The sequence below is a fragment of the Sminthopsis crassicaudata genome, chromosome 2 (assembly GCF_048593235.1).
Source record: "Sminthopsis crassicaudata isolate SCR6 chromosome 2, ASM4859323v1, whole genome shotgun sequence".
Classification (NCBI taxonomy): domain Eukaryota; kingdom Metazoa; phylum Chordata; class Mammalia; order Dasyuromorphia; family Dasyuridae; genus Sminthopsis; species Sminthopsis crassicaudata.
In genome coordinates this window covers 661,266,128-661,291,427 of record NC_133618.1, presented here as the reverse complement: position 1 = coordinate 661,291,427, position 25,300 = coordinate 661,266,128, and the positions used below count along the sequence as shown (strand labels likewise).

Below are 25,300 nucleotides of genomic sequence, written 5' to 3'. Positions count from 1 at the left end.
TTTAAAACTTCTCTTTTCTGCTAAAACCCCAGTCTCTCCCACCTCAAGAAAAAGGAGGTCATTAGGTACTAACCATCCTCGTAGAAAAGATCTGAATATCTTAGGATCTTGAATCCATGAATGGGGTGTTGGGAGTAGGGACTGAGAAGGAGTGAAAGTTCTAAAAACGCAGCTCTGATTATTACTCTTTTCCCCAAGAAGATCCAGTGGATCCCTATCACCTTTGGGATAAAATGCAGACTTCTCTATGTGGCATCTAAAGTCCCTCGAAGTCTGGCTCTAGTCTCCTTTTCAAGGATTATCAACTATTTCTCCCTTTCAAACATTCTATGATCCCATCAGACTGCTCTGCTGATTGTTCCTTGTACATGGCGTTCTGTCTTCCGTCTACATATCTTTGTGCAGGTACTCTCTCTTCAGTGACATTTTAGAGAAGCCTTAGTGACTCAGGGTAAAACTCCAATCTTATCACAGACTTATTCCCCCAGTGGTCAGCCCCTTCACTCCCCTCACCCCATAAACAATTTATTTTTGTGTGAATTATGTGTTGATTGAAATGTGTGTGTTTTGTTCCTTCTCAATAGAATAAGGAAGGGAACTGTTGCATTTTTGCCTCTGGCTTTAGTAGCTAACACTTTCGGGCATGTTGTAGTTGCTTAATCAGTGGAGAGAGGAGCCAGAGACAGCAAGAGAGAGGTTGAGGGAGGGGGAGAGAGAGAAAAAGGAGGAGAGGGAGAAAGAAGGGAGAGAGAAGGAGGGAGGGAAGAGGAGAGGGGGGAAGGGAGACAGAGAAAGAGGACAGAGATGGACAGAGAGAGCGTATAGAAATGTGCTCCTGGTGATCCAGGCGGCTAAGTGATGGGTGTCTGGTAGGAGGCAGCAAAGACTTACGGAAGCGGAGACCGCGTCCCTCCTCCGAGCGCCGGCCTGGCGGGGAGGGCGCAGCCAAGGAGAGGTCGCGCGGGTATGGGCCGCCCCAGCAGTTTGTTTATTGGAGCAGCCTTGGCCATCCCAAGGCTCCGGCCGTGACGCAGAGGCCCTGATGTGGGGGACGGCGGGGCGGGCGCTGGCCGTGGGCACACGGCGCGGCTCAGCGGGTCAGGACCGCCGGGGCCGTTTTCCCAATCTTGGCTGGGCCCCGCCCAAGGTCCTGTGGGCCCAGCTGGGGTAGGGAGGAGGCGGGGAGCAGGGGAAAAGTGTCGGGTGGAAGGACCCCGCGCTTACACACCTGCCCTCGGCCGGGCGCTGCCACCTGCGCCTCAGTGCACTTTCACCCTCCCCAGCCCGGCGCCCGCTCCTCCCGCCCCCACGAGCCTCCCTCTCCCTCTCCGGCCCCGTCCTCTCTCTGGGGCCCTTCGGGATGGAAGGGGCTGGTTATTGAGTCTCTGAGCGGACAGAGCTGCAGCCAGGGGCTCCCAGCAGCCCCGGTTCCCCCAGTGTTGGAGGAGAAGCTAGCAGAGGACATAAGAGGGGACTAGGAGATAGAGGGAGGACCGCCAAAGAAAGGCGGTCTTGTCCATCTTTTGCTCCTAGAAAAGTAACCACAGCCCTCCCGCCGCCACCTTTCTCCCAGTCGCAGTCAGGCGGGTCCGGCACCCCCCCCCCAGTTGGGAACGCAGGGAGACCTGTCCTCATTCATTCAGCTCCCCGTGGCCCGCCCCTCCTCCTGATCCCCGCTTTGCCCAAGGACAAAGAGCCTCGGAGCTGGAAGTGACCTAAGTGAGGGGAAAAGAGCCCAGACGCCTCATTTTACAGAGGAAGTCATTAAGTCCCTGAAAAAGGAAAACCACAGAACTCCCTAAGAGATCTGTCCCAGCCTCCCCCCCCAAACCGAGATCCCGCAGCCCAACTCATTCTACAATTGGCCCCATAAAGAGCCATCACACGTGGAACCGCGGGACTCGGCGCCGGCGGGTGAAGGCCTAGCCCCTTCTCTGACAGGGGGCATCGGCTGGGGAGGGCAGCATCCCACGGGTCATCCCAAGGAACGGGGGTTTTGGGGGAATGGTCCGGTGTCCTACGGAATTCACTGCGTTTCCCTGGCAGCTAAAAGGAAGAGGAATTGACTGTGTGTTAGTTAACAGGTTATGTTGTAATAGGAAGGTGTAGAGCGTTTGGGAGCAAGGCGAGGGGAAAGGGGTGCAGAGTGCAGCGAACAGTGTAGGAAGTGTAGCTTTTGGAATCGGAGGCTTAAATTCTGAATAAACTATCTCTGTGAGCCTCAGTTTCCTAAGGTGTAAAATTCTTTCTAGTTCTAAAAATTCTATGATTCTATATATCTGGGTCTCAGGGGCCAGAGGAGGAGGCAATTAAATCTCAGGGAGAGATCTCTACTTATAAGAACTTCAGGCCACAGAAGGAAGAGGAAGGAGGGAGTCAATGACCAGCCTGTAAGAGGATTGGGGGCACCTGAGTTCCTCTCTTCCCCCGGGGTTTGTAACTTTGTGTGTCCCGGATCTCTCTGACAATCTGATAGAGCCAACAGAAAAGATTCCTTTTAAAGAATCATAATTTTAAACGCATAAAACAAAATACATAGGTTTATGAAGGAAACTTTTAAAATAAAAATGTCATTCCCCCCCCACACACACAGAGTTTATTTTGTTGTTCGATGATGTTTGACTCCGTGACCCCATTTGGGGTTTTCTTGGCAAAAGGTCTGAAGTGGTTTGCCATTTCCTTCTCCTGCTATTTTTACAGATGAGGAAACTGAGGCAAATAGGATGAAGTGACTTCCCCAGGGTCACACAATGAGTAAGTAGCTGAGGAATAAGTTTCCCTGACTCCAGGCCAAGCACTAGCCACCCCACCAAGTTCACAGACCCATTAAATTTGGTCACAAGTTAAGGACAGCTACATTAATTCCATGTGGGAGCACCTGGATGGAGTGTTGGATTTGGAGTCAGGAAGATCAGAGTTTGAATTGGCCTCAGTTACAAGCAATGTAATCATTGCTAGTAAATGATCAAGTCAATTAATCTGTTTGCCTCAATTTCTTCATCTGTAAATGGGGGATAATAGGACCCTCCTCCCAGGGTTGTTGTGAGAATAAAATGATATCATAAACATATAATCGTTAGAAGCAATATTGGACTGGTGTCCTGCATCCAAAGAGATTCATTTAAATACACTCTAAATATATTTACAAATGTTATTTAATTCTTTACAAATTATTGTACTTTAAACATATTATTTCTCACAACAAAAATGGGAGGTAGGAGCTAATGTTAGTCCCATTTTACAGATAAGAAAACTAAAGAAAGAAATTGTGACTTGCCCACAGTCACCCAGCTAGTCAGAGTTTGGGGTGGCATTTGAATCCAGGTCCAGCCTCATTATATTTTGCATCTCCCCCTCCTTGCCCCACTGATATACACTGGGATAAATAAATGTTTGTTGAATTGAAACATCCACTTAGGAGGGCATTTAGCTTCTACCTAACATGTTTCTATTCCTCTCAATATTGTTCAATTGGATCATTCTTAAAAATGTAGCCAGATAGTAGTAATTAGTGATGGGTTAGAAGATCTAATCATGTATTTTGTTCTGAGAGCATACTGCCCTTGACTCTTCCCCTTCAGGGATTCTGCTATACCTTCTGTAAATTTGAATTTTGTTCCTCTGAAGGAAACTGTAGATAACAAGACTTAACACTTTAAAAAAATTAAACACTAATGGTGGGAATTCAGAACTCACATGAAGCCATCCACTATTCATTGTGCCAGGAAAGGCAGCCTAGTGTAGTGAGGGTTCCGGTCTCTACTCTGACTTTTGCTAGGTGGTTTTGGATAGTGCCTTGATTTAACACTTTTAAGATTTTTAAATTTTAAATTGGTTTTATAGATATAAAGGGAGTTTTCTATCCAGAAAACTCTCCACAGCAATGAAATTATAGGCTGAAACTTTTTTTTCCTTTTAATGATAATAATAGAGAAGATAGAGTTTATTTAGAGGAAAAAGCACTGATTTTTTTTAATCTGGAGACCTGAGGTTGAAACCTTGATGTTTATTATCTATTTTTGCTGTTGCTCAATTGTTTAGTCATATGCTACTCTGTGACCTTGTGGATCATAGCAATACATTCCAATGTTTATTTTTTTAATCATTCTAATACTGTTCATGGGTTTTCTTGGCAAACATATGAAAGGGATGTGCCATTTCTTTCTCCACCTTTCGTCAGAACTCTCTACCATGACCTGTCTATCTTGGGTAACCCTACACAGCTTAGCTCAGTTTCATTGAACTGTGTGAATCTCTCTGCTATAAGTCAATGATCCAGGAAGAAATTGTCTATATAACCTTGAGCAAATAATTTAATTCTTTCAGAAGATTAATCTGATTTATATAAATGACTGGAGGGAAAAAATTGCAAGTTGGGAGAAAAATTAGGAATCTATTGCAGTGCTCTAAGACTTTCAACTAGGGCAGTGGAAATACAAAGGAGAGGGTAGATTCCTTCTTTTTTAAGTGTGTTTTTTCTCTTTACAATCTTCTAATATCATCATTTCATAATGGTCATGGGACCTGAAAATGAACGGGGAATTTAGAACAATACTAAGGAAGAGGACAGCTGGGTAATTCTATCCTCTTTCCCAGGAAAGTAGAGAAAAAAGGCTTAATGTCTTAGAGAGGCAATATGGTGCTCTTTCTAGACCATTCATCTATAAATCAGGAAACATGGGTTTTATTTCTTATTCTAACACTAAAAAGCTACATGATTTTGGGCAAGCCACTTCTCTGGCCCATTTCTTCATCAATAAAATGAGGGAACCAGACCACATCATAACCCAAGGTATACGGACTTAGGGTTTTTTTTTTGCTTTTATTCTGATATTTTAAAAAATATTTTGTATGTCAATATACATTCTTTGGTTTCCTTTGAAATCCAGTATATTTTATGACTTTAAAAATATTATCCTGAGACTCCACACTATTCACCAGTCAAAGGGATCTAATATACACAAAATATTAAGAATTCCTGGATGATCTCAAAGGTTTCATATAGCTAGCCCTAACATCCTAGTCTAGTCTATAGCTAAATTATTCTACTGGGACTCAGATGAGTGTCCCCTACCCTTTCTGCTTTATAGAGGCAGACACAAACCATTCAGTTCTTTATTCAAGGATTTCTCCTTTCTCAGGAACAAAAAGACTAGATAAATTTCCTTGGTACCAATCCTATATAGATTTTCACTGAGAGAGACATATATAGTTCATAGAATAAATAAATGGGAAGAGGAATCCCATTCCAAATAGGGATTATGAATTACATCATCCCATTTGGGTGTGGAAGATAGGAACCTGTTTCACCTAGATACCAATCAGTGAAATAAGAACTCCAGCCCCAGAGGGCTTTCTACCAGTAGTTCTTATAGACTTTAACTTTATTTTAACTGCCTTAAATTGGACAGCCATGCTCAGCAGATGTACTTCAGTTTGGAGATCCTGTGTGGTACTTTATGTTCTTGATCTCCCTATGTTGGCTAATACTTCAACAGACTGATTGTATATAAGGCATAGCTTTTGCAAAGTAGATAGGATTTGTGTCATTCGTGTTGGACATTTTGTTATGGAGATTTAGAGAATTTGCCTTTTAACAGTTTTTAGAATTAGAATTCTTAGAATTTATCTTAGACTATTCTATCCATGAAAAAAATCTCAGGTCAGAGACCTAAACTGGTGAACCAAAAATTTCCCAGTGTGGAAGAGGGCAAAGAAGCTCTGAGAGCTAGCTTCCTGAGAAACCACTGTCAAAGGGTAGAATCAGAAAGTGAGAAACAGGAAAAATAAGTGGCGGGGGGGGGGGGGGGGGAGGGAGGTTGATATTAATAAAGAGCTTGGGAATATTGTGTCCTGCTTTCTAGAGCCCCCAAGTTGGGGTGAATAAAATATACCATTCTAGTGGAGAAGTGATGAGGCGGGATTCCTGAGGATAGTGGAAATACGGAGTCCATTTATTCCAAGGACTTTCCCCTTTTTATACCCTCATACCCTTGTGTAACAAAAACAACCTTGGGCATGTGCCAAGTACATACTGCACACATGGTACCACAATCAACTTGCTATTGTGTGTAGATGACTCTTTGCTACTTGGTATCACTTTGCTTCAGTAACAACAGTTATTAACAGTAACAACAGTAACAGTTGTCACCTGACTTCTCAGGAAGGCTAAGAGCTCTTAGGGGAGATGGGGAGTCAAACCAGACATTGTTAGCAGGTTCCCTCTGGGCTGAAGGGTCTTATACCTTACCCAGAGTTTCCCCACTATCTGTGACCCTCTACACCAAATAGATTGCCTCCAGGAAAAATACAATTCAATTCAGAAATAACAAATGCTGCAAGTGACCAGGAGAAAGGGCTTCAAATACAAAACACAGAAAATACGACTATTCTGCATCCATCAGAAAACACAGAAAAGAATGGAATAATGTATTCTGAAGAATAATGGAGCTCAGAATACAGTATATAATGGCCTACCCTGATAATCTGAGTTTAATGATAAATGAAAATAAGATGAACATTCTACATTAATATATAGACAAAATAAAACCAGACTTGAAGAGATTAACCTGTATAACAAAAATGCAGAATGGGGGAACAGACGCCATAGCCTGGACACATAGGACAACAAAAAAGAATGACAGAAGAGAGACCAGTATGAACCTCCTTTCTAAATAATACACAAAGACACAAGGCTGAATGCAAAAATCAGGGAGAAATAATGGTGGAGAGGTAGGCATAAGCATTATAGATATAAACTCATAGCACTGAATTAATATATTTTATGGGATTAAATTATTTAAAAAAAAAAGGATGATCATGGAAAGAGGAGAGGAAAAGAGGGAAGGGAAAGAGAAGTGTTGCCATATGCCTTCATCTAGTCAAGGACTAACTCTTTCAAGGGAATGTGACTCCTATGGGGTCTCAGGAAAAGAGATCAGAGGTGAGGAGAAAAAAGCCAGTGGAAATAGGTCATCTTTAAAAATACTAAACTAACATACCTGAGGAGACATAGTATTGTGTTGAGAGCAGAAGAGGGGGAAAAGAAATAACATTTTTTAAGCATTAGAAAAAATGGAGGAAATTATAGAGTTATAGACCTTAATATGACTGGATTAAATAAACCAATTAGACAAGAAAAGGTTGACAGACTGGAGAAAACAAAATCCTACAGTCTGTTACTTAAAGAAACACATTCTAAAAAACACACACAAAATTAAACTGGAAAGACAGTAAACATTTTGGCATACGTTAAATGAGTCCAAAAAAGTAGGTGTTGTAATCACACTATTTGACAAAGAAAAAACAAACATTGAAAAATGGAATAAATAAGAAAACTACATTAAGCTGAAAGGAATCATAGGCAACAAACCAATATCAGTAATAAACATATATATTCCAAATATTTTAGTAACTAAATTTATAATTTAAAACTAACTGAGCTACAAGAAGAGAGAGAATCACAATAGTAACAAGAAACTTCAATGTCCCTCTCTCAGTTATGAATAAGTCTTAACAGAAAGATAATCAATGGGAATATGTGGAACTGAATAAAACACTAGAGAAACTAGAATTAAAAGACGATATCTTCTAAATGGAGTACAAAAGAATTACATATTACATCAAATGGAACTTTTATAAAATTTGTCTATGTATGAGGGTACAAAGACACTGTAAACAAATACTAAAAGGCACAAATAAGCAATACATCCTTTATAAATCATAATTCACACTTCCTAGTTGTGTGACCTGGGCAAGTCACTTAACCCCAGCCTCAGGAAAAAAAAAATCATAATTCAATGAAAATGGTTATTTGTTCAATGACCACAGACAAAAGACACAGACCCAAGTGGAGACTTAAGAATTTAATGCTAAAAAATGAGTGAGTCAAAGCACAAATCATAAAAATTATTTGAAAGAAAATTCTAATGATGAAGCAACACCAAAATTTGAGAATGCAAATAAATCCTTCCTAACAGGAAAAATCATAACTCTATGTATGTATGTATGAATATATATAGATTTGTATGTATGTGTATATACACAAAATAGAAAAATAAGATTAATGAACTGGATATGTATTTTTTTAATTAGAAAGCTAGCAGACAAAAGTAAAATAATCACAAAAAAAGAAAAAATTATAGAGGAGAAAATGAAAAAAAACTGAGATCCAAAAAACCCCCTATAGAAATGATAAATAAAACCAAAGGCTGGTTCTTTGAAAAGACTAATAAAATGTATAAAACTTTAGCTAATCTAATTTTTTAAAAAGATGGTAGGAAATCAAATCAGTGAAATGGCAAATGAGCAAGGTAAAGTCACAACAAAACCAGAAGAAATAAAAAGAATAGTCAGAACAAATTATGTACAAACACACTTAACAAAACTGAGAATACAAAATGGAAGAATACCTTCAAAAAATATAAAATATCCAAACTATCAAAAGGTAAAATAGAACTCCTAAATAACCCAATCTGAGAAAAATAAATAGATGTAGCTGTAAAGAAACTACCAAATTAAAAACTCTGGGTCCTGATGGATTCACAAAAGGATTCTATCAAACTTTTAAAAATTATTCTCAAGATTCTACTGGAATCTTTTATGAGATAAAAAAAATCAGAAAGATAAAATGCAGAAGGAAAAGTATAAACCAACATCAACGGCATAGAGATTGAGAAGGGGGTGGAACAGAGATTTAAGACATCTGATCCAACTCTCTCATTTGGCAGATGACAAAATGAGATCCAGATTGAGAAAGACATTTGCCCAAGGACAGGTAGGCATTTACAAAATCAAGGAAATGGCGGTTGTTTGCTTTCCCAGGTGGAGAAGAAGCCTAAACAATCAGATGCATCATTAAATACCTGGAAGGAAACAGACAACTACCAGAAAGCTATAACAAAGATGGCCAATGACATCCTGTCTCTGCGTAGGCAAGTGACCTCCCTGGAGACAGAAAACAATTCCCTTCGGCAACAAGTGTCCACACAAGAGCGGATGGGCCATGCTTCTGTGGAAGATGAAGAGATGATAGGTGAGAAAATCTTGAGACCTTTCATGCAAAAAGATCCAGGAACAGGAAGGCCCCTGGTATGGGTTATTTTGTTCTTAAGAGGATGGGAGATTGAAAAAGTAATGGAGATGAAAGTTGAGTACCATTATGCCATTATAGTAAGTGCTGATCATTTTTCCTTCTTTACTGCATTTAGAGGACTAATGGTCTGTGTTCAGGCCTCAATCTTTCCAACCCTTGGATAATACCACCTATGTTTTGGGGAAGAGGGAGCCTGGGAGAAATGAATTTGCCCTTGGGGTTCCTAATCTTTCTTCTGGTCCTTTTGGGTCTATGTTGAACTATCCTTTAGTATGACTGGGGCTTGTTTGGGCTGATGGTGCCATTGAATGATCCCTCCCATTCTGTCTCCACAGCAAACATGAAGCAAAAACTTACCCAGAGCACCACAGAAACGAAAAGGTTGAAGGATAGGATACAGCAGCTGCAGAATGAGTTAATTCGGGTAAGTGGAATCTTACAAAGTGGAGAAAACAGAAGGGGTGGGTGGGAGGAATAAAAGTCGAATAAAGAATTGGAGAAGGGGGAGGCAAGAGGTGGGGGAAGTATCGGTCCATGGTGAGGGAGATATGTCAGGAGAGAGGTCCATCCAGTGTTGGTTTTCAGTGTTTCTCTCTGTACCACAAGCCCCCTTACCCCCACTCCACCATCTTGCAGAAGAATGATCGGGAAAAGGACTTATTACTGATACAACAGTCTCACAGTCAAACAGCAGCATAATCTGAGGAGGTATCAGGACAAACTGCAGAAGATGAAAGGTCTGGAACAAACTGTGAGGAGCCAGGAGAAGGTAGGCTTACCTCTGGATCAGCCAGGCTATAATGAGGTAGAGGGTGCAGGACCTGAGGCCTTCAAGTCGGGTTACACACACACACACACACACACACACACACACACACACACACACAACACAGCAAGTAGCCAGAGAAAATAAATCAGGGAATGGTAATAAAGCAAGGCAGACAGGGGATGGAAATAGGAATTGCTTCATGGACAGATTAGACTGGGGGCTACTAGGAGCCCTTTTAACTCTGAAATCTTGCAGGAACTGAATGGGAAGGGCACATTAGCAAAGAAATCAATCAGTGGGTGTCTGGACTTCAAAACCCCCCTTATCAATCACAAGGGCATTGTGATTAGGAAGGTATGTCAACCTTGTATACCTAGATGAGATGAAATTACTTTCCTAATGCAAGCAGTTACTGGGGTCTATAGGAACCTTCTAGTCCATAGGGAACTCAGTAGTCAAATGTGAAGTCATTTTTGTCAATCCTCCCAGGCTCACACAGGGAACAAATGAGACACTACCAAAATCCAGTGAGTGAGACATACAGACAACATTTATTCCTACTCTAAGTTAAGCCTGAGGAACATCCCTCAGATCCATTAAAATGATTACCTCACATTTCTATAGCACTTTAGAGTTTACAAAGTAATTTTCTCACACTACCCCACGAGAAGTAGATAGAGATTTTGTTGTTGAGTCATTTCAATCATGTGATTCTCTCTGAGCCCATTTGGTGTTGGTTTTCTTGGCAAAGTCATTAGAATGGTTTGCCATTCCCTTCTCCAGTTGATTTTACAGATGAGGGGACTGAGGCAGATGGGGTTAAATGACTTGCCCAGGATCACCCAGTTAGCAAGTATATGAGGTCAGATTAGAACTCTAAGTTCTTTTGACACCAGTCCTGGTCTTTTATTTACTGTATCACCTGTCAAGTTTATATATATATATATATATATATAAAATTATGCATATTTTATATTTATATATATATGATTATACATATATATATAATTAATAATATGTGGTAGAGACAGGACTCATTGGAAAATGGCAAGACTTTAAGTCTAGTCTTCTTCCCCTCTCCCTATTCTGTTTTTCATTAGGTCAAGAGTTTTAAACTTAGGGACATTATATATATGTATGTATGTATGTATATATGTATGTTTATTTCAATATAATTTCCTTATTTTGTAAACTTCTAAATTTTAAAAGACTTCACCTGACTACCAAAGGGGTTCTTAGCATAAAAACTATTGAAAAGTTGTGATCTAGGTCCAGACAAAAAAGGCCAAACAGCCCAGAATCCTGTTCAACTCCACTTGGTTCACATCTTGACTGGTTCACATCTCCCTATTCTTTTCTATCTTCCTGCCATGATGGTGATTCAAACAATGGAATTTGACTGGTTCACATCTCCGCAGGTGATTCAAAGAATGGAAAAGATCTTGGAGGAGAAAGTATTTCAGCCATCCACAGAAAGATCTGATATAGTGACATCATCCCTGGGACGACCTCTTGGGAGGCACACGGGTAAGTCATAGCAGTTCTGAGCAATTTATTTTAATTCAATAATTATTCATCTTGAATCCTTCCCCTGGGACAGACCCTGAGGGAGACATACAGATGAAGACAAGGATTCTGCCTTCAAGAAGCTTAAAATCTAGAAAAGGGCCCCACCCTTCAGCTTCATCCCTAAGATGCATGGCCACCACACTGAAAGGACCCAGACCCTCAAATAGTCATCTTTGGCTACCCCTGTGAATGAAACAAACCATTAACATATCTTAGCCCCATACCTGTTTCTCTTTAATTTATTCCATTAACAAGTCTTTACTGAATACAATCTGTATGCTCAGAGCTATAGAGAAGGCAGGAGACACAGAACCTCTCTTTAGAGAATTCCCAATTAGGTCAAAAAGACTATATAGCATGATCTCAAAGCTCTTCATCTTTCAGGTCACTCTTCTCAAGGTGCTCTCTAGTTTATCAATGTCTTCCCCAAAATATGGCAACCAAAGCCAAACAAAGGACTACAGTAGGACAGCTAGGTAAAGCACCGAACTGATAGCCAGGAAGGTCCTGCCTCCAAGGCACTCTGCATGACTCTGGACACATTATTCGACTCTCTGAGAGTCTGTTTTCCCATCTTTAAAATGAGGGGATGAACTCGATGATCTCTAAGGCGCCTTCTACTTTCTATTCTAAAATCCAATGAGTATGTGGTCTTCATTGAGCAGAGTACATTGGGGAATCTCTCTTCTGGTTAGTTCCTTCTCTTAATGCTGCCTAAGATCAAGTTAACTTTTAGAGTCACCATATTGTACTGCTGACACATGTTGAGTTTTCCATTCATTGAAATCCTCAGGTCTTTTTTTCAGACAAACTAAGCTCTCATCAACCTTCCTCTAGTTGTGCTTTTAAGAAATTGGTTTTTTTGAGTTCAAGTGGAAGACTTTTTTACATTTATCTCAATTCTTCTTAATCTGGCTTAAAATTCTAGCCTGGTAAGGGAATTCTGGACTTTGGTTCTGATATCAGATTTTAACCCTCCTCCTAGGCTTTGTGTCATCAGCCAATTATATAGCATTCTATCTAGGCCTTCTTCTAAGCCAAGGAGAAGAAAACAAATAAATCCCTCTTCCACTTGGTGATACTTGGAAAATTTTAGGACACCTATCATTATCACTTCTAAATCCCTATATATTCTTATTTGGCATAAACTCATGACCCCTCACTATCCTGACTTCTCTCCTTTTGTATTCTCCAGCCAACTGAACCTAATACTATAGGTGTGATCTGACTAAGATGTCAGGATTATCCTTGGGTCCTCTGATTTGTTTAATATATCATAAATGTTTGTATTCCTCCCCCCCTTCCCAGTTCTGATTTTTTAAAACATTTAACAAGAGACATGCTGGTAAATGTTTAACAACTGGCTCTCTAGAGGAAAAAAAAAGATTTCTTAACCTATTTTAAGTTTAATAAGTAATATTTAAATTTTGTGCATCACTTTATTAAATCTAGACAACAAAACAATAAACAAATCCTGACTTGTTATGTTCACCAATTTCCAAGGTATACTTACTTATGATGAACATTTTTGATTGAATAAAAGCTTTTTTAATCTTCAAAATATATGCAAAGATAGTTTTCAGCATTCATCCTTACAAAACCTGGTGTTGCAATTTTTTCTCCCTCCCTTCCAAGTAATCCAATATATATTAAACATGTACAATTCTTTTATATATATTTCCACATTTATCATGTTGCACAAGAAAAATTAGATCAAAAAGGAAAAAGTAAAAACAAAATAAAAAGCAAGCAACAACAACAAAAAAAGGTGGATTCAGCAATTCCCCAAGTGATGATTATCCCGGGCAACAAGGAAATTGGCCCCTTCTTATCGCTAATGTACTCCAAGTTACCTGAATATCCTTATCCTAGTTTGGTGCATTTGTAAGAGGCTTTGGTGCCCTTAGTATATCTCAGTACAAAACCACACAATCCCTAACAAATGTCGGAAATCTATTAGCAATTCTATTTATCAGATCAGTTTTGGGTCAAAGATTTAGAGCTAAAAGAGGCTTTTAATTCCACTCTTCATTTTACAGATGAGGGAAATGAAATGAAATGAGATGAAGTGACTTGCTAAGATTCACTGAGAGTGAATGTTTAATACAAATTTGAACTAACTCTAAAACTTCCTCTCCTGCCTCTATAGTTTAGAGCAAGTTGGTTGTCTAGCATGCAGTTTTTGCACGATGCTTCAAGTACTTTGAATTGAACCAAAGCAGGGAGCTTTGTCAAAGGAGTATTCCCACTCAGTTAGTAAAATGAATATAAAACTTAATGAAATCCATTTTAGATAATAAACTCATAGATAGTAAAGATTATCCTCCCTTTTTTGTATTTGTATCCCTAATAATTAGCACAGTGCTTGGCATATGATAATATTAGCACATAGTATTTATTGATAAGTGGATTAAGCACGTTTCAATACAAACCTTCTTCTAAATGGACACTGATTGCATACACTTGAACCACTTCTAATTTCATCTTGCTGTATTGTCTTCAAGCCCTTTTCTCTTCAAATTGTCCACAAAAAATTGTGAGAGATTGCCAATGCTTTGCTAAAAGTCTAGCCATTTACAATATTCCCCTCACCTAACAGTATAGGAACTCAAAAAAATTTAATAAAATTTTTAATGTGCTATTTTAAAAAAAATCATCACTCTTCTAGAAATAAACCAATCAGCCTTCCGATATATTTAACAATTTCACCAGTAATCAAAAACAAATTAATTGGCTTATAATTTGCAAACCCCATTCTCCTCCCTTTGTTTAAAATTAGTGTAATGTTTTGCCTTTTTCAAAAGGGTTCTTCATTCTTTTTGAAGATTACCAACAAGGGCTCAGCAATCATAACCACTACTTTTTTCAGTATCTTGGACTTTAATTCTGCCTGGTAATTTGAATCTAACAAAAAAGTTGGGGCACCACCTAAGTATTTCTTTATTTTTCATTTGTTCCAACTTCCTAATAGCATTTTGGGTCTATTTCAATTCAAATGTCATTCTCCTTGCAAAGAAAATGAAAGAAAATCAGAGTTAAATAGTTGTTCTTTCTCTTGATCCTTTATTTATCATTTTGACAACTAAATAAAGCAGTAGATAGAGAATTGGAGTGAAGAAGATCTGACTTTAAACCCAACCCCAAACAATTACTAGCTGTGTGACTCTGGGCAAGTCATTTAACTTCTGTTTACTTCAGGTTACTCAAGAGCAAATTAGGGTTAATAATATCAGGTATAAAGGTCAAGTGAAATAATATTTGTAAAGCACATAGCACTTGTGTAAAGAAAGGAGAACACAATTCCTGACACCATACCTTGCTATGCTTTGTTGTTCATTCTTGATTGGTTTCTCCTGCTTCCATCTCTGGTATATGTCCCTTAATAATCTAAATTGGTCAGTGAGCACCTTGTCCATCCACATTGGTCTCTTTAAATAGCTTCCCTCTTTTTCCTTCCTATTGGGATTGCCTGTTTTGGTGTCTTGAGAATTTTATTCTTGATAACTTCCCTTCCTCTTTGTCTTCTCCTATAGAATTTTAATCCATTGGATCCAATCTATTTTTCTCTTAACACTAAAATATTCTCTCTCAATAGCTAGGGGATGTATCCCTCTAGGATTTCTTTTCTCTATTACAGACTTTAAGATTTCAAAATTGCCTGCTTCAGCAATCAGTCCTTCCTTGCTGGTAATATTCTGGTTAGAAGTATTTCTTCTTTGCTTCTTCTACCTCTTGAAGGATTATTAGAGGGATGGGGCAGTTAAGCCTGAAAGCACCCCCAAGTTCCTGGGATTCAGCTAGATCATTGAAATGTCCAGTCTCATATCATCTGGAATACTAGGCTAGACACAGTACATTGCAAGGCTTACTTATTTAGGAAGTCTATATAACCTATAAGACAGAATATCAAGAATCATAGGAACACTGATTTTAAAGACAAATAAGTCCTTGGAGATCATCTAATCTAAATCTTTAATTTTACAAATGAGAAGACTGAAGTTTAGGGGAAGAAGTGATTTGTCCAAGATTACCAAATACGAAGTGAAACAAAGCCAGGATAAAAGCTCAGGGCATCAGATACCAAATTCAGTGGAATCCCTCTTCCAAACACCACATTGATCTTTCTGTTCAGGATAGACTAGATGAAGAGAAGCTGAAAGCAGAGAGCTAACCTAGTAAGGGATTGTAGCAACTTTTCATTTTTCAGATTTTCTCATCCCCTTATTCCCCCTAACTCAATTCAATTCAATAAACACATATTAGGTACCTACTATGTACAGAATTCTGTGCTAGGTTGGAAGAGTTAGGAAGTTTAGATCTTCAATGAATAAGCATTTATTAAGTGCCTCCTATGTACCATGAACTGATAGGTACAAGTACAAAGAATGAAATAATGCCAGTTCAAAATGAGCTTACATTCTAATGAGGGAAATAACAAGTACACATAAAATATATATAGCACAAATATAAAGTGAATATAAAAGTAAATACATACTAAAGAGTCCCATCCAAGGGAGTTGTGCTAGTAAGCAGTTGGGAGAATTGGGAAAGGTTTCATGCAGAGGATGCCCTGGCTACATCTTAAAGGAAGAGAAGGACTCTTATCAGAGGTAAGGAGGCAGTACAGGTAAGACGCCATCCCTGTCTTCATGGAGCTTACAGTCTAGCAGGAGGTTATGATACATCCCCAGAAGACTTGAATGCAGTATACAAACTAAGGGCATTAGGAAGATATGAGTGAATTTCCATGTTAGGTCCCTTCTAGCCACTCTTCTCTCCCTAGGCCCCATGGGGGAAAGTGTGCCCTTTGACTTTTACTCCATATTGCTGTCCGAGAACGCAAGGCTGCGGAGTGAGCTGGATAAAAACCGCCACCAGTCTTCCCCCATCATCCTGCAGCAGCAATCCCTACCGGTAAGAGCCCGGGCTGCCAATCCACAAACATGCTTCTGCATTGTCCTTTGCATGCGGACTGCTCACCTGCTTCAGGCCCCCAAACACCCACTCAGAACAGGAGGAGACAAACCACAAGTAGCCAACCATCATCCAAAGTTAGACATAGGAAAAGTTGGAATAGACCAAACTATTATGACAAGGAGCCTAATCAGGCCTGTCTGGGAGCTCTGGGACTACCTCAGAGATGAGGAAAAATGGAATTATGGGCTTGCTTGCCAGGTCGGATCTCTGGTCCTATTATAATTTCTAGTTGGTTCCATTACTTTGCATGACCATTCTCCCTATGCATGACCCTGTATCTTCACCAAGAGAGCAAAGGGTTTTTTCAAGCTGGAATCAGTTAGTCACCAGATTGGGTGATTAATTGCCAGGAACCACAACATTGCCTACAATGACCCATGACTCCTCGTGCAGGCTGGGTAATTGTAGGTCAAAATTTTTTTTTACCATGATTTTATAGAGATCTCCTGGAATCGTCAGCTGATTCCAGCTCTTGACCCAAGTTGATTTCATCCTCAGAAGTGTGTTTGTGTGTGTGCATTATCCACTGTATAACCGTTAAAATAGATACGAATAGCTCCATTTGAGAATTTCACTTTCCACTGGACCGCCACTTTCCATTCTCTCACACTCTATCCTCAACATGCCCATTGCTTGCTACAAGTCCATTGAGTGGAACCAATAGAAGCCTTAATTTAGAGGCTTAGGCTTCCCCTCCCTGGGCCCCAAACCCAGTCTTCCTCACAGCCACTCTCTCAGTACTCTTCCTCCCTTCCTGAAATCTCCTGGGATTCCTAGGGAAAGCTGGAGAGTTTTTTTCTCCACAGTCCCAGGAGAACTCTGGGGAGAAGGGAGTGACCACAGACTTGGCAGAGAGGCTGCACGAGACAGATGAGCCAGCCTATTCATCATCGACACTAGGGAATCAATTTAGAATCCTCAGAATCCAAGAGATTCCTTCTGCTCATTTTCAGCTTCCAGGGCACTCATACACAGCTGAGCACTGCCCTTTAATCAAGCCTACACATGGAAAGAGCTGAATTTGTTTTTTTTTTTAATATTTTATTTCCCCCCAATTACATGCAAAACAAATTTTATATTTGTTTTTAAAACTTTGAGTTCCAGATTCTCTCCCTTCCTCCCTTCCCATCCCCACCCCACTGAGAAAGTACATGTGAACTTAGGCAAAACATTTCCATAAAACTCATGTTACAAAAGAAAAGATAGATCTCTCCCACCAAAAAAACCTTCAAGAAAAATAAAATTTTAAAAAGTATCCTTCAGCCTGTATTCAGACATAATCAGTTCTTTCCCTGGTGATGGATAGTCCTTTTCATCTTAAATCCCTCAGAGTAGTCTTGCATCATTGTATTTCTTGAGAAAAGCAAAGTCATCTCCAGCTGATCATCCCACAACATTGCTGTTACTTTGTACACAGTACGTTTCACTTTGGGTGAGCTCTTGGAGGATTGTTCAGCTTTTTCTGAGAGTATCCTACAAAGAGCTGAGTATGCACAGCAGATGAGCTCTTGGGCAAGAAGTTTCTTCACTTCACAAAAGGACTTTTGAAAAATAGGTCCTTCTTTGGACAAGCCCAGTAGGTAAAGAAATCCTATTTCTGTAACTGATAAATAGGGACAGAATAAAGAGAGATTCTTTGCTTTACAAAATGATTCTTTCACTTTACACAACCATTTGGCAGAGGTTTCCTTTAAGTAGAGGACTCGGATATATTTGAAATGACTTGATTTACAGAAATAGAATTTATTTTAAAAATTAAATCATGTATTTTTAATTAACAAAATCTATTTTCTTTCCTTCCCACCCCACCTCCATCTTTGGAGGAAAAAGGAAAAGAAAAAAGAAAAGCAAAACTTTTGTAACACAAAATTTTTGTCAAACAAAACAAATTTCTAAATTGGCCAAGTGCAAAAAATGCATGTATCATTCTGTACCTCCCCCCAAAAAAAAATTTGACTTAAATGAAATTTTTTAGGACCATGATGACAAAATAAAGTAAATTTTACCGACTACTGTACCCTACAGAATAGTTGCTGTTACTTTGGACTCTAGAGTAAGGAACAAATGCAGTTCCTTATTGCCAAGGAAGGGGTAGTCTCCATGGAGGAGTGAAAGCAGTGGGAAAGAAACTAGTGTCTAATGTAGATTTGGGGTGAGAGGGATGACATTTAGAGCCAACTGGTTCCATCACGGTGTGGCCAATCCAGGATCCAGGACCTTAGTCCCCTACTTTCCCTCTCCCAGGAAAGGATATCCAGAACAGATTCTCTCCCCCTCTATCCCTAACCAACAAACATGCCTATTATAGCCTCAGGAAAATTCCAGCATATGAGGAAAGATGTAGGACTATTCTCTTCCCATCCAATGGCATGCTAATATAACCATTAATTCAGACCCCATTAATACAGAATCAGTGACCATTTGAACAGGACGTACTCTAACTAAAGCTTCCTTTTATACTTTTAAAAGGGTTAACAAAATATAAATGAACTGGGTATATAAGATTTAAGAGGACCCAGCCAACCTAAGAGAAAAAATTATTTTCTAGCATTTTAATTGACATCCTAACCATTCTTACTTTTCCATTGAAGCAGGCCTTTTAGGTACCTCCACATTATCAACATTTCAGTATTCTAGACAAAAATTTGCATTTTAAAATATTCTAAAATTTAGATTTTTAAAATAGATTTAGACTGACTTCCCCTGATAAGAATACAAATCAGTCCAATTTGCCCATCTCTCACTACACCTCTTTCTAGGATACCTCCCCCTTCTTTCCTTAAACCATCCTTCATCATCTTTTCTGGAGCTAAAATCTGATTGTAGTAAAGGGTTCTTTTTAAAGGAACTTTTTTCTGCAGAATTCTTGATAATCAGAGCAATAAAATATTTTTTAATGTGAGTCATCTCCCAAGTATCTTCAGCAGGTTAGCTATCAGATCCCTTTCTGTATGAAGTTTGTTATATCAAGATTTTATTCATCTTAATTTCTTGCATACTATTTTATATTTTCCAAAGTTCTTTGCTCTTCCCTGAGGTAGATGGAGTAGGAGTCTATCATTCTACAGATGAGAAGACCAAAATCTGCGGAGTGTAAGATGCTTAGAAAGTAGTGCTAAATATGGAATTAGATTTGACTGCTAACTAGCTCTATCCCTGCAGACTCAGGCAATTTTCCAATTTGGAAAACTAGAGGTTTAGACTAGGTGCTCATAAAGATTCCTACCAAAGCCAAGTCCTATGATCCCCAGTTACAACTTCAGGACTTAGCCCTTAGTTTTAGGGTCATGAAGGCTCAATATGACGTGATAGAACCAAAACTAGACCTAGGGTCTAGCTCATACCATTTATTTGTTGTCAAAAGTGACTCACTTTCTGTTCTATTTGTACATGACACTCCACAGAGGTCAGGGAGTAATTTCTGGCAGGTCACCTACTCTGGCCAGGTCAAAGTTTGCCTCAGGCATGAATTGGGATCATAATAGTGTGGTTCCCCTATTGGCCAGATTTGTGCTTTTGCCAACAGGACTTCCTTTCCGGCACTTCAGACAAGCTCAATCTTGTGGCCAAATTGGAGAGCGCTCAAGGTCATATTCGGATTTTGGAGACCGAGGTAAGTGAAGTCTGAAGTTCACAATAGAGTCTTCCTAGATGAAGGAGAGAAGAGCTTGGAAGAGGTCTGAGCTTCAAGAACCATAACTATAGACTAAAGATTAGGAGTAGAATGTTGGAGCTAAATGGCAAGAATTCAGCTGGAGTTAATCTTCCACATGATGATTGCACATTTGGGGGGCAATGGGGTGGGGGTAGCAGTGGTTCAAATAAAACATGGAGAGATGAGAACATGGCCATGGAAAATTGCAGACCAACGGTAATCAGAGCAATGAAATATTTTTAATGAGTCATTTCCTAAGTATCTTCAACAGGTTGGCTATCAGATCCTATTTCTGTATGCAATTTGTTATATCTAAAGATTTTATTCATCTTAATCTCTTGCAAACCATTTTGAATGAATGGTAAATATTCTTGGTAATGAAGTCATACCCCTTCCAAGCTTATAAAATGAAAGGGTTAGTCTCAATGATCATAGGATGGAGGAAACAGAAGGGAAACTGAGTTATTTAATGAGACCGCACTCAACTTCCTATTACTTTGGAGTGGAGCTCATGGTTCCAAGAGCCTGAGGCAGGACCTTTTTCATAGGCATGTAGCTGCCAGAATAGAATCCCATCTGCCCTTCCCCATTCTCCCACCCCAGCTGCCATGATAAGCTCAAACATCTGCCCCAGGTGGGGAGGAGGGAGGTAGCCCTGAGAAAGCACCGAGCCCCCCTTGTTGTCCTATCCCCACTGGACAGCCTTCTCTGTCAGAATCCCGACACCCCTCTTCATTCCTCTCTGTTACATAAGTTGGAAGATTCAATTCAACACTGGGAACCCGAAAAGCAAGGCCTGATGTCGAAGTTGGTGGAACAAGGCCATGGCTCTACACCTGGCTCCAATCCTATGTTGACGAATGCTCAAATGAGTGGCCTCCCGAGCCTGGGGACTGGAGCGAAGAACATGGAGGTGGGTACAGGCTGGGGCAGTACGTCTGTGAAGGATTGGCTTTAGGCAAACTGCAGGCTGGCACTGAGGAAGCCTGGCCTCCAGTATCAGCTCTGGCACAAATTCCTTGTGTGATGTTGAGTGCATCCCTTCTCTGTTAACCTCAGTCTTTTCATCTCTAAAATGGAGCTCATTATTGTCCCATCCCCACATCATCAATACCATCATGAGGCATCTGGTTCTGAGACCATCCCAGCACAACTCTACCCAAATGCTGAGGGACTGTCTTGGGGAAAGAAGGTTGTTGGACTCAGAGATCAACTAATTCATGCCCCTTCCCCTTACTCTGTGTAATGGCTGAAAAATATCAGGTCAAAATAGATCTAGACACAGCAAAACTGCCTCAGACATCTACTGCCCTGGAGACATACTTCCATGGGCAATACATTAGAACTTCAATTTGTTTATCTGTAAATCATGTGAACTAATATTCTCCCTACCCACCTCACAGATTTGTTATAAGGTTGGTGCTTTGTCAAACTTAAATGTGAGTTTTGATGAGGAGAGAGCTTTGTCCATGACTTGCCCTAAGGGGGAAAAGAGCTGAGATTCCCAGAATTCTGATTCTGGCCATGATGAATCAGGCTAATCTCAGGAAAAGTAGAAGTAGCTGCCCCTTTATAGTGAACTGAGAGATCAAGGATAGTACTCTCTACCCAGAACTCCCCCCCCCTCTCCTTTTAGTACATCTTCCTTTGGGTTTCATCTTGGTTATTTCTAATGCCTCCTTTCCAGTCCTTCACACAATTCACATACATACACACACTCTGTCTTAGCCAGAGTGATCATGGATTATTGAAAGAATGGAAAGGAGGAAGCCTGAAGACTGTGGTCAGTTGTAGAGAGGAAACAAAAAAGAATTTCCATCAATCCATGATTTTCTTAAGAGGCGATAATGGAACAATAGGTTGAGGGAGCTGGAGGAGCCAAAGTGGAAAGTCTGTTCTACTTTATGTCCAAAATTCTTTAGGTCTAGGTGACAGGTACAGGGTATCTGCTTCCAATCCAGTAGGAAAGAAGGAAGGAAGGAAGGAAGGAAGGAAGGAAGGAAGGAAGGAAGGAAGGAAGGAAGGAAGGAAGGAAGGAAGGAAGGAAGGAAGGAAGGAAGGAAGGAAGGAAGGAAGGGAGGGAGGGAGGGAGGGAGGGAGGGAGGGAGGGAGGGAGGGAGGGAGGGAGGAAGGAAGGAAGGGAGGGAGGGAGGGAGGGAGGGAGGAAGGAAGGAAGGAAGGAAGGAAGGGAGGGAGGGAGGGAGGGAGGGAGGGAGGGAGGGAGGGAGGGAGGGAGGGAGGAAGGAAGGAAGGAAGGAAGGGAGGGAGGGAGGGAGGGAGAGAGGGAGGGAGGGAGGAAGGAAGGAAGGGAGGGAGGGAGGAAGGGAGGGAGGGAGGGAGGGAAGGAGGGAGGGAGGGAGGAAGGAAGGAAGGAAGGAAGGAAGGAAGGAAGGAAGGAAGGAAGGAAGGAAGGAAGGAAGGAAGGAAGGGAGGAAGGGAGGAAGGGAGGAAGGGAGGAAGGGAGGGAGGGAGGGAGGGAAGGAGGGAGGGAGGGAGGAAGGAAGGAAGGAAGGAAGGAAGGAAGGAAGGAAGGAAGGAAGGAAGGAAGGAAGGAAGGAAGGAAGGAAGGAAGGGAGGAAGGGAGGAAGGGAGGAAGGGAGGGAGAGAGGAAGGGAAGGAGGGAGGGAGGGAGGGAGGGAGGGAAGGAGGGAGGGAGAGAGGGAGGGAGGGAGGGAGGAAGGAAGGAAGGAAGGAAGGAAGGAAGGAAGGGAGAGAAAAAAAAGAAAAGAAAGGAAAGGAAAAGAAGGAAATGAGAAAGGAAGGAAGAAACAGAGGAAGAAAGGAATGAATGGTGAGAAAGAAAAAATAAAATAAAAGTTTAAACAAATAGAAAAAAGATGGAGAGTGAGAGACAGAGAATCAGAGGATTAGCCTATTAGGATATAAGCTCTTTGCAAGTAAGAATTGCTTAATTCATTGTCTCTGCATCCCTAGCACCGTGCCTGGCACACAGAAGGAACTTAACAAAGCCGTGTGATTATATGAATATTTTATATAATCTATCGATTGATCAGTGTAACTTTAGCCAAAATAAAGGAATGGATACCAGTAGAGTGTGAGTATGTGAGTTTGAATGTGTTTGTGTATACGTGTATGTATGTAAATGTGTAGGAGTGTGTATGTGTGTGGTGTATGTATGTGTGTGCGAGTGTAGTGTGTGGGGTGGGTCCCCCAGACATACACACGTACACGCTCTCCCTTATGCTGGCCCCCAGAGCAGCCCCTTCAGCTAATGGACACATGGGATCTCGGTCCCTGGCCAAGTCATAGCATTCTGAGCCGGTAAAGACCTTGGAGGTCATTCAGCCCAACCTCCTGATTTTACAGATGAGGAACCAGATTTCCAGGGACTGGAAGTGACAAACTCGGGGTCGGCACGCAAGTGAGTAGCCATGCGGGGGTCCAGCCCCAGGGGAACCCATTGGGCTGTCTCCTCAAGGCTCATTGCCCCACCCCCAGCACAGAGTAGGTCATCACTAAGTATCAGGTCAAACTGGGCATACAGCCACCAGCCCAATAGATGAGTCCGGATGACACCAGAGGTGGAGAACCAGATAGCGGGACAGCCCTAAGCACATCAAACCCCCTTCCCCAAGAGCTCCTCAGTGACCCATTCTGGCTCATGGGCTGGGATAAGTCTGGGCAGGGATGGTTAGAAAGAACCCATTTCTGAAACGTCATGATCTAAATGAGATCCCCCTGCCTTTGTCTTATGTGCAGAGGAGTTCTACGGGCCATACGACTTTCAAAGAGCCGCAAAAACAGGATCCGTTACCGCTCCATCCAGAACTTGAGCCGTAAATGTCATCGAAGATAGAATAAAACCAGCAGGAGCACAGAACAGGCATCCCTCTCCTGGAACCAGACCCCTAACAACTTTATTAATTGCATAGAGCTTGGTGAGTGTCCATGAGGAAGCCCCAGCAGCCCTGCAAAGTCCTCACTCCTCCATTGCCTCTCTTGCTTCCACAAGAGTCACTCCCTTCCTGGGCCTCCCTCCTAGAACGCCAGCCCAGAATCTCTGCAGGGCAGAGAGTGGCAGATTGGTGAAAGGGGGAGGAGATAGAAGAGAAGAAGGGAGATTGAGTCCTAAAGTTAAAGGGTATGTGTGAATCTTGGACCGTCAGTGTCAGGAGGACTGCTGATTTCCCAAAAAAGCAAGATGGCATCAGGATGCCGAAGGAGAAGGATCTTAGGGCATCGGGGAGGACATCTCATCCAAAGGCCTTCACTGAAAAGAGGGAGCAATGGGAGGCTCAAAAATTGGGGATTTGCCTAAATTAGTGGCAGTCAGAAGCAGTCCTACTCCCAAGTATCCTATTCCCACTCTCTTCCAAAGACTTTAAGTAATGTGATAGGATCAACTTTCTGCCTGACCCAGATAGGTGATTGTCTGCCCTGTTTGATCTGAGAACTACTAGGGTGACCCAGTACCCAAATGTATGGCAATTTTATTCCAAATTCTGCCAAATATTGGAGATTAAGACATGGTCCTTATATGAAATATAAATACTTCTTGGTTAGACTAGATTCTACATCTCCTAAAATATAAGAAAGCAAACTTAATTGGGCTACTATCCCAACATGATCTTAGACACCATCCAGGTCCATCTATATCCAGCTACATCCCACCCTCCAAGAAGACCTTAGTCAGAGTCAATTGATTGGGACTCCATTTTGTTATAGTTTTGTTCTTTTTTATTTATTTATTTTCAATGAATAAGCATTTATCTTCTCAACTCATTCATCCCCAATCAAGAAAAAGAAAATGAAAAACTATGTAATTAATTTGTATAATCAATAAAAAAATCCCATATTGGCCATGTCCAAAAATATGTCTTATTCTGCATCCTGTATCTCATCTCTCAAACAATGGGCAAAAGGCTGCTTCATTGCTCCTCTCAGAGAGCAACTATGGCCTAGAGAGCTTAAGAAATTTGCCCATAATCACGCAACTGATGAGTAACAGAGCCAAGATGCAAGCCCTGTCTTTGGACTCCAGAACCAGATCTTTCCATCCCAGCATTCTATGTTGCCTCAAATCCATGTGAAAAAAATGATCTTTTCCCACATTCAGCAGGACTCTCTCTGCTTGAACCATGTCAAGATTAGAGCAACACAGCTTTTTCATATTCATGAAAGAAATCTGCATTGAGGATGATAATCAGGAGTCTATCCTTTGTAATTTATTATTTTTTAAAAGAAATTGATATTTTGAGAAGTTTGTATATACAAA

The 25,300-nt window shown here is 40.8% G+C and overlaps 1 protein-coding gene across 1 annotated transcript in view; it reads left to right on the top strand.

Moving 5' to 3' along the window:
• Positions 1–25,300, top strand: part of CCDC33 (coiled-coil domain containing 33) — a 195,407-nt gene that overhangs the window by 169,171 nt on the left and 936 nt on the right. Inside the window, 10 exon segments of the mRNA XM_074297009.1 lie at positions 8,824–9,034; positions 9,430–9,518; positions 9,731–9,790; positions 9,792–9,863; positions 11,282–11,390; positions 16,216–16,346; positions 19,936–20,022; positions 20,819–20,977; positions 23,392–23,446; positions 23,785–23,963. Of these exon segments, the coding sequence (XP_074153110.1) occupies positions 8,824–9,034; positions 9,430–9,518; positions 9,731–9,790; positions 9,792–9,863; positions 11,282–11,390; positions 16,216–16,346; positions 19,936–20,022; positions 20,819–20,977; positions 23,392–23,424 (951 nt within the window). The 3' untranslated portion in view covers positions 23,425–23,446; positions 23,785–23,963.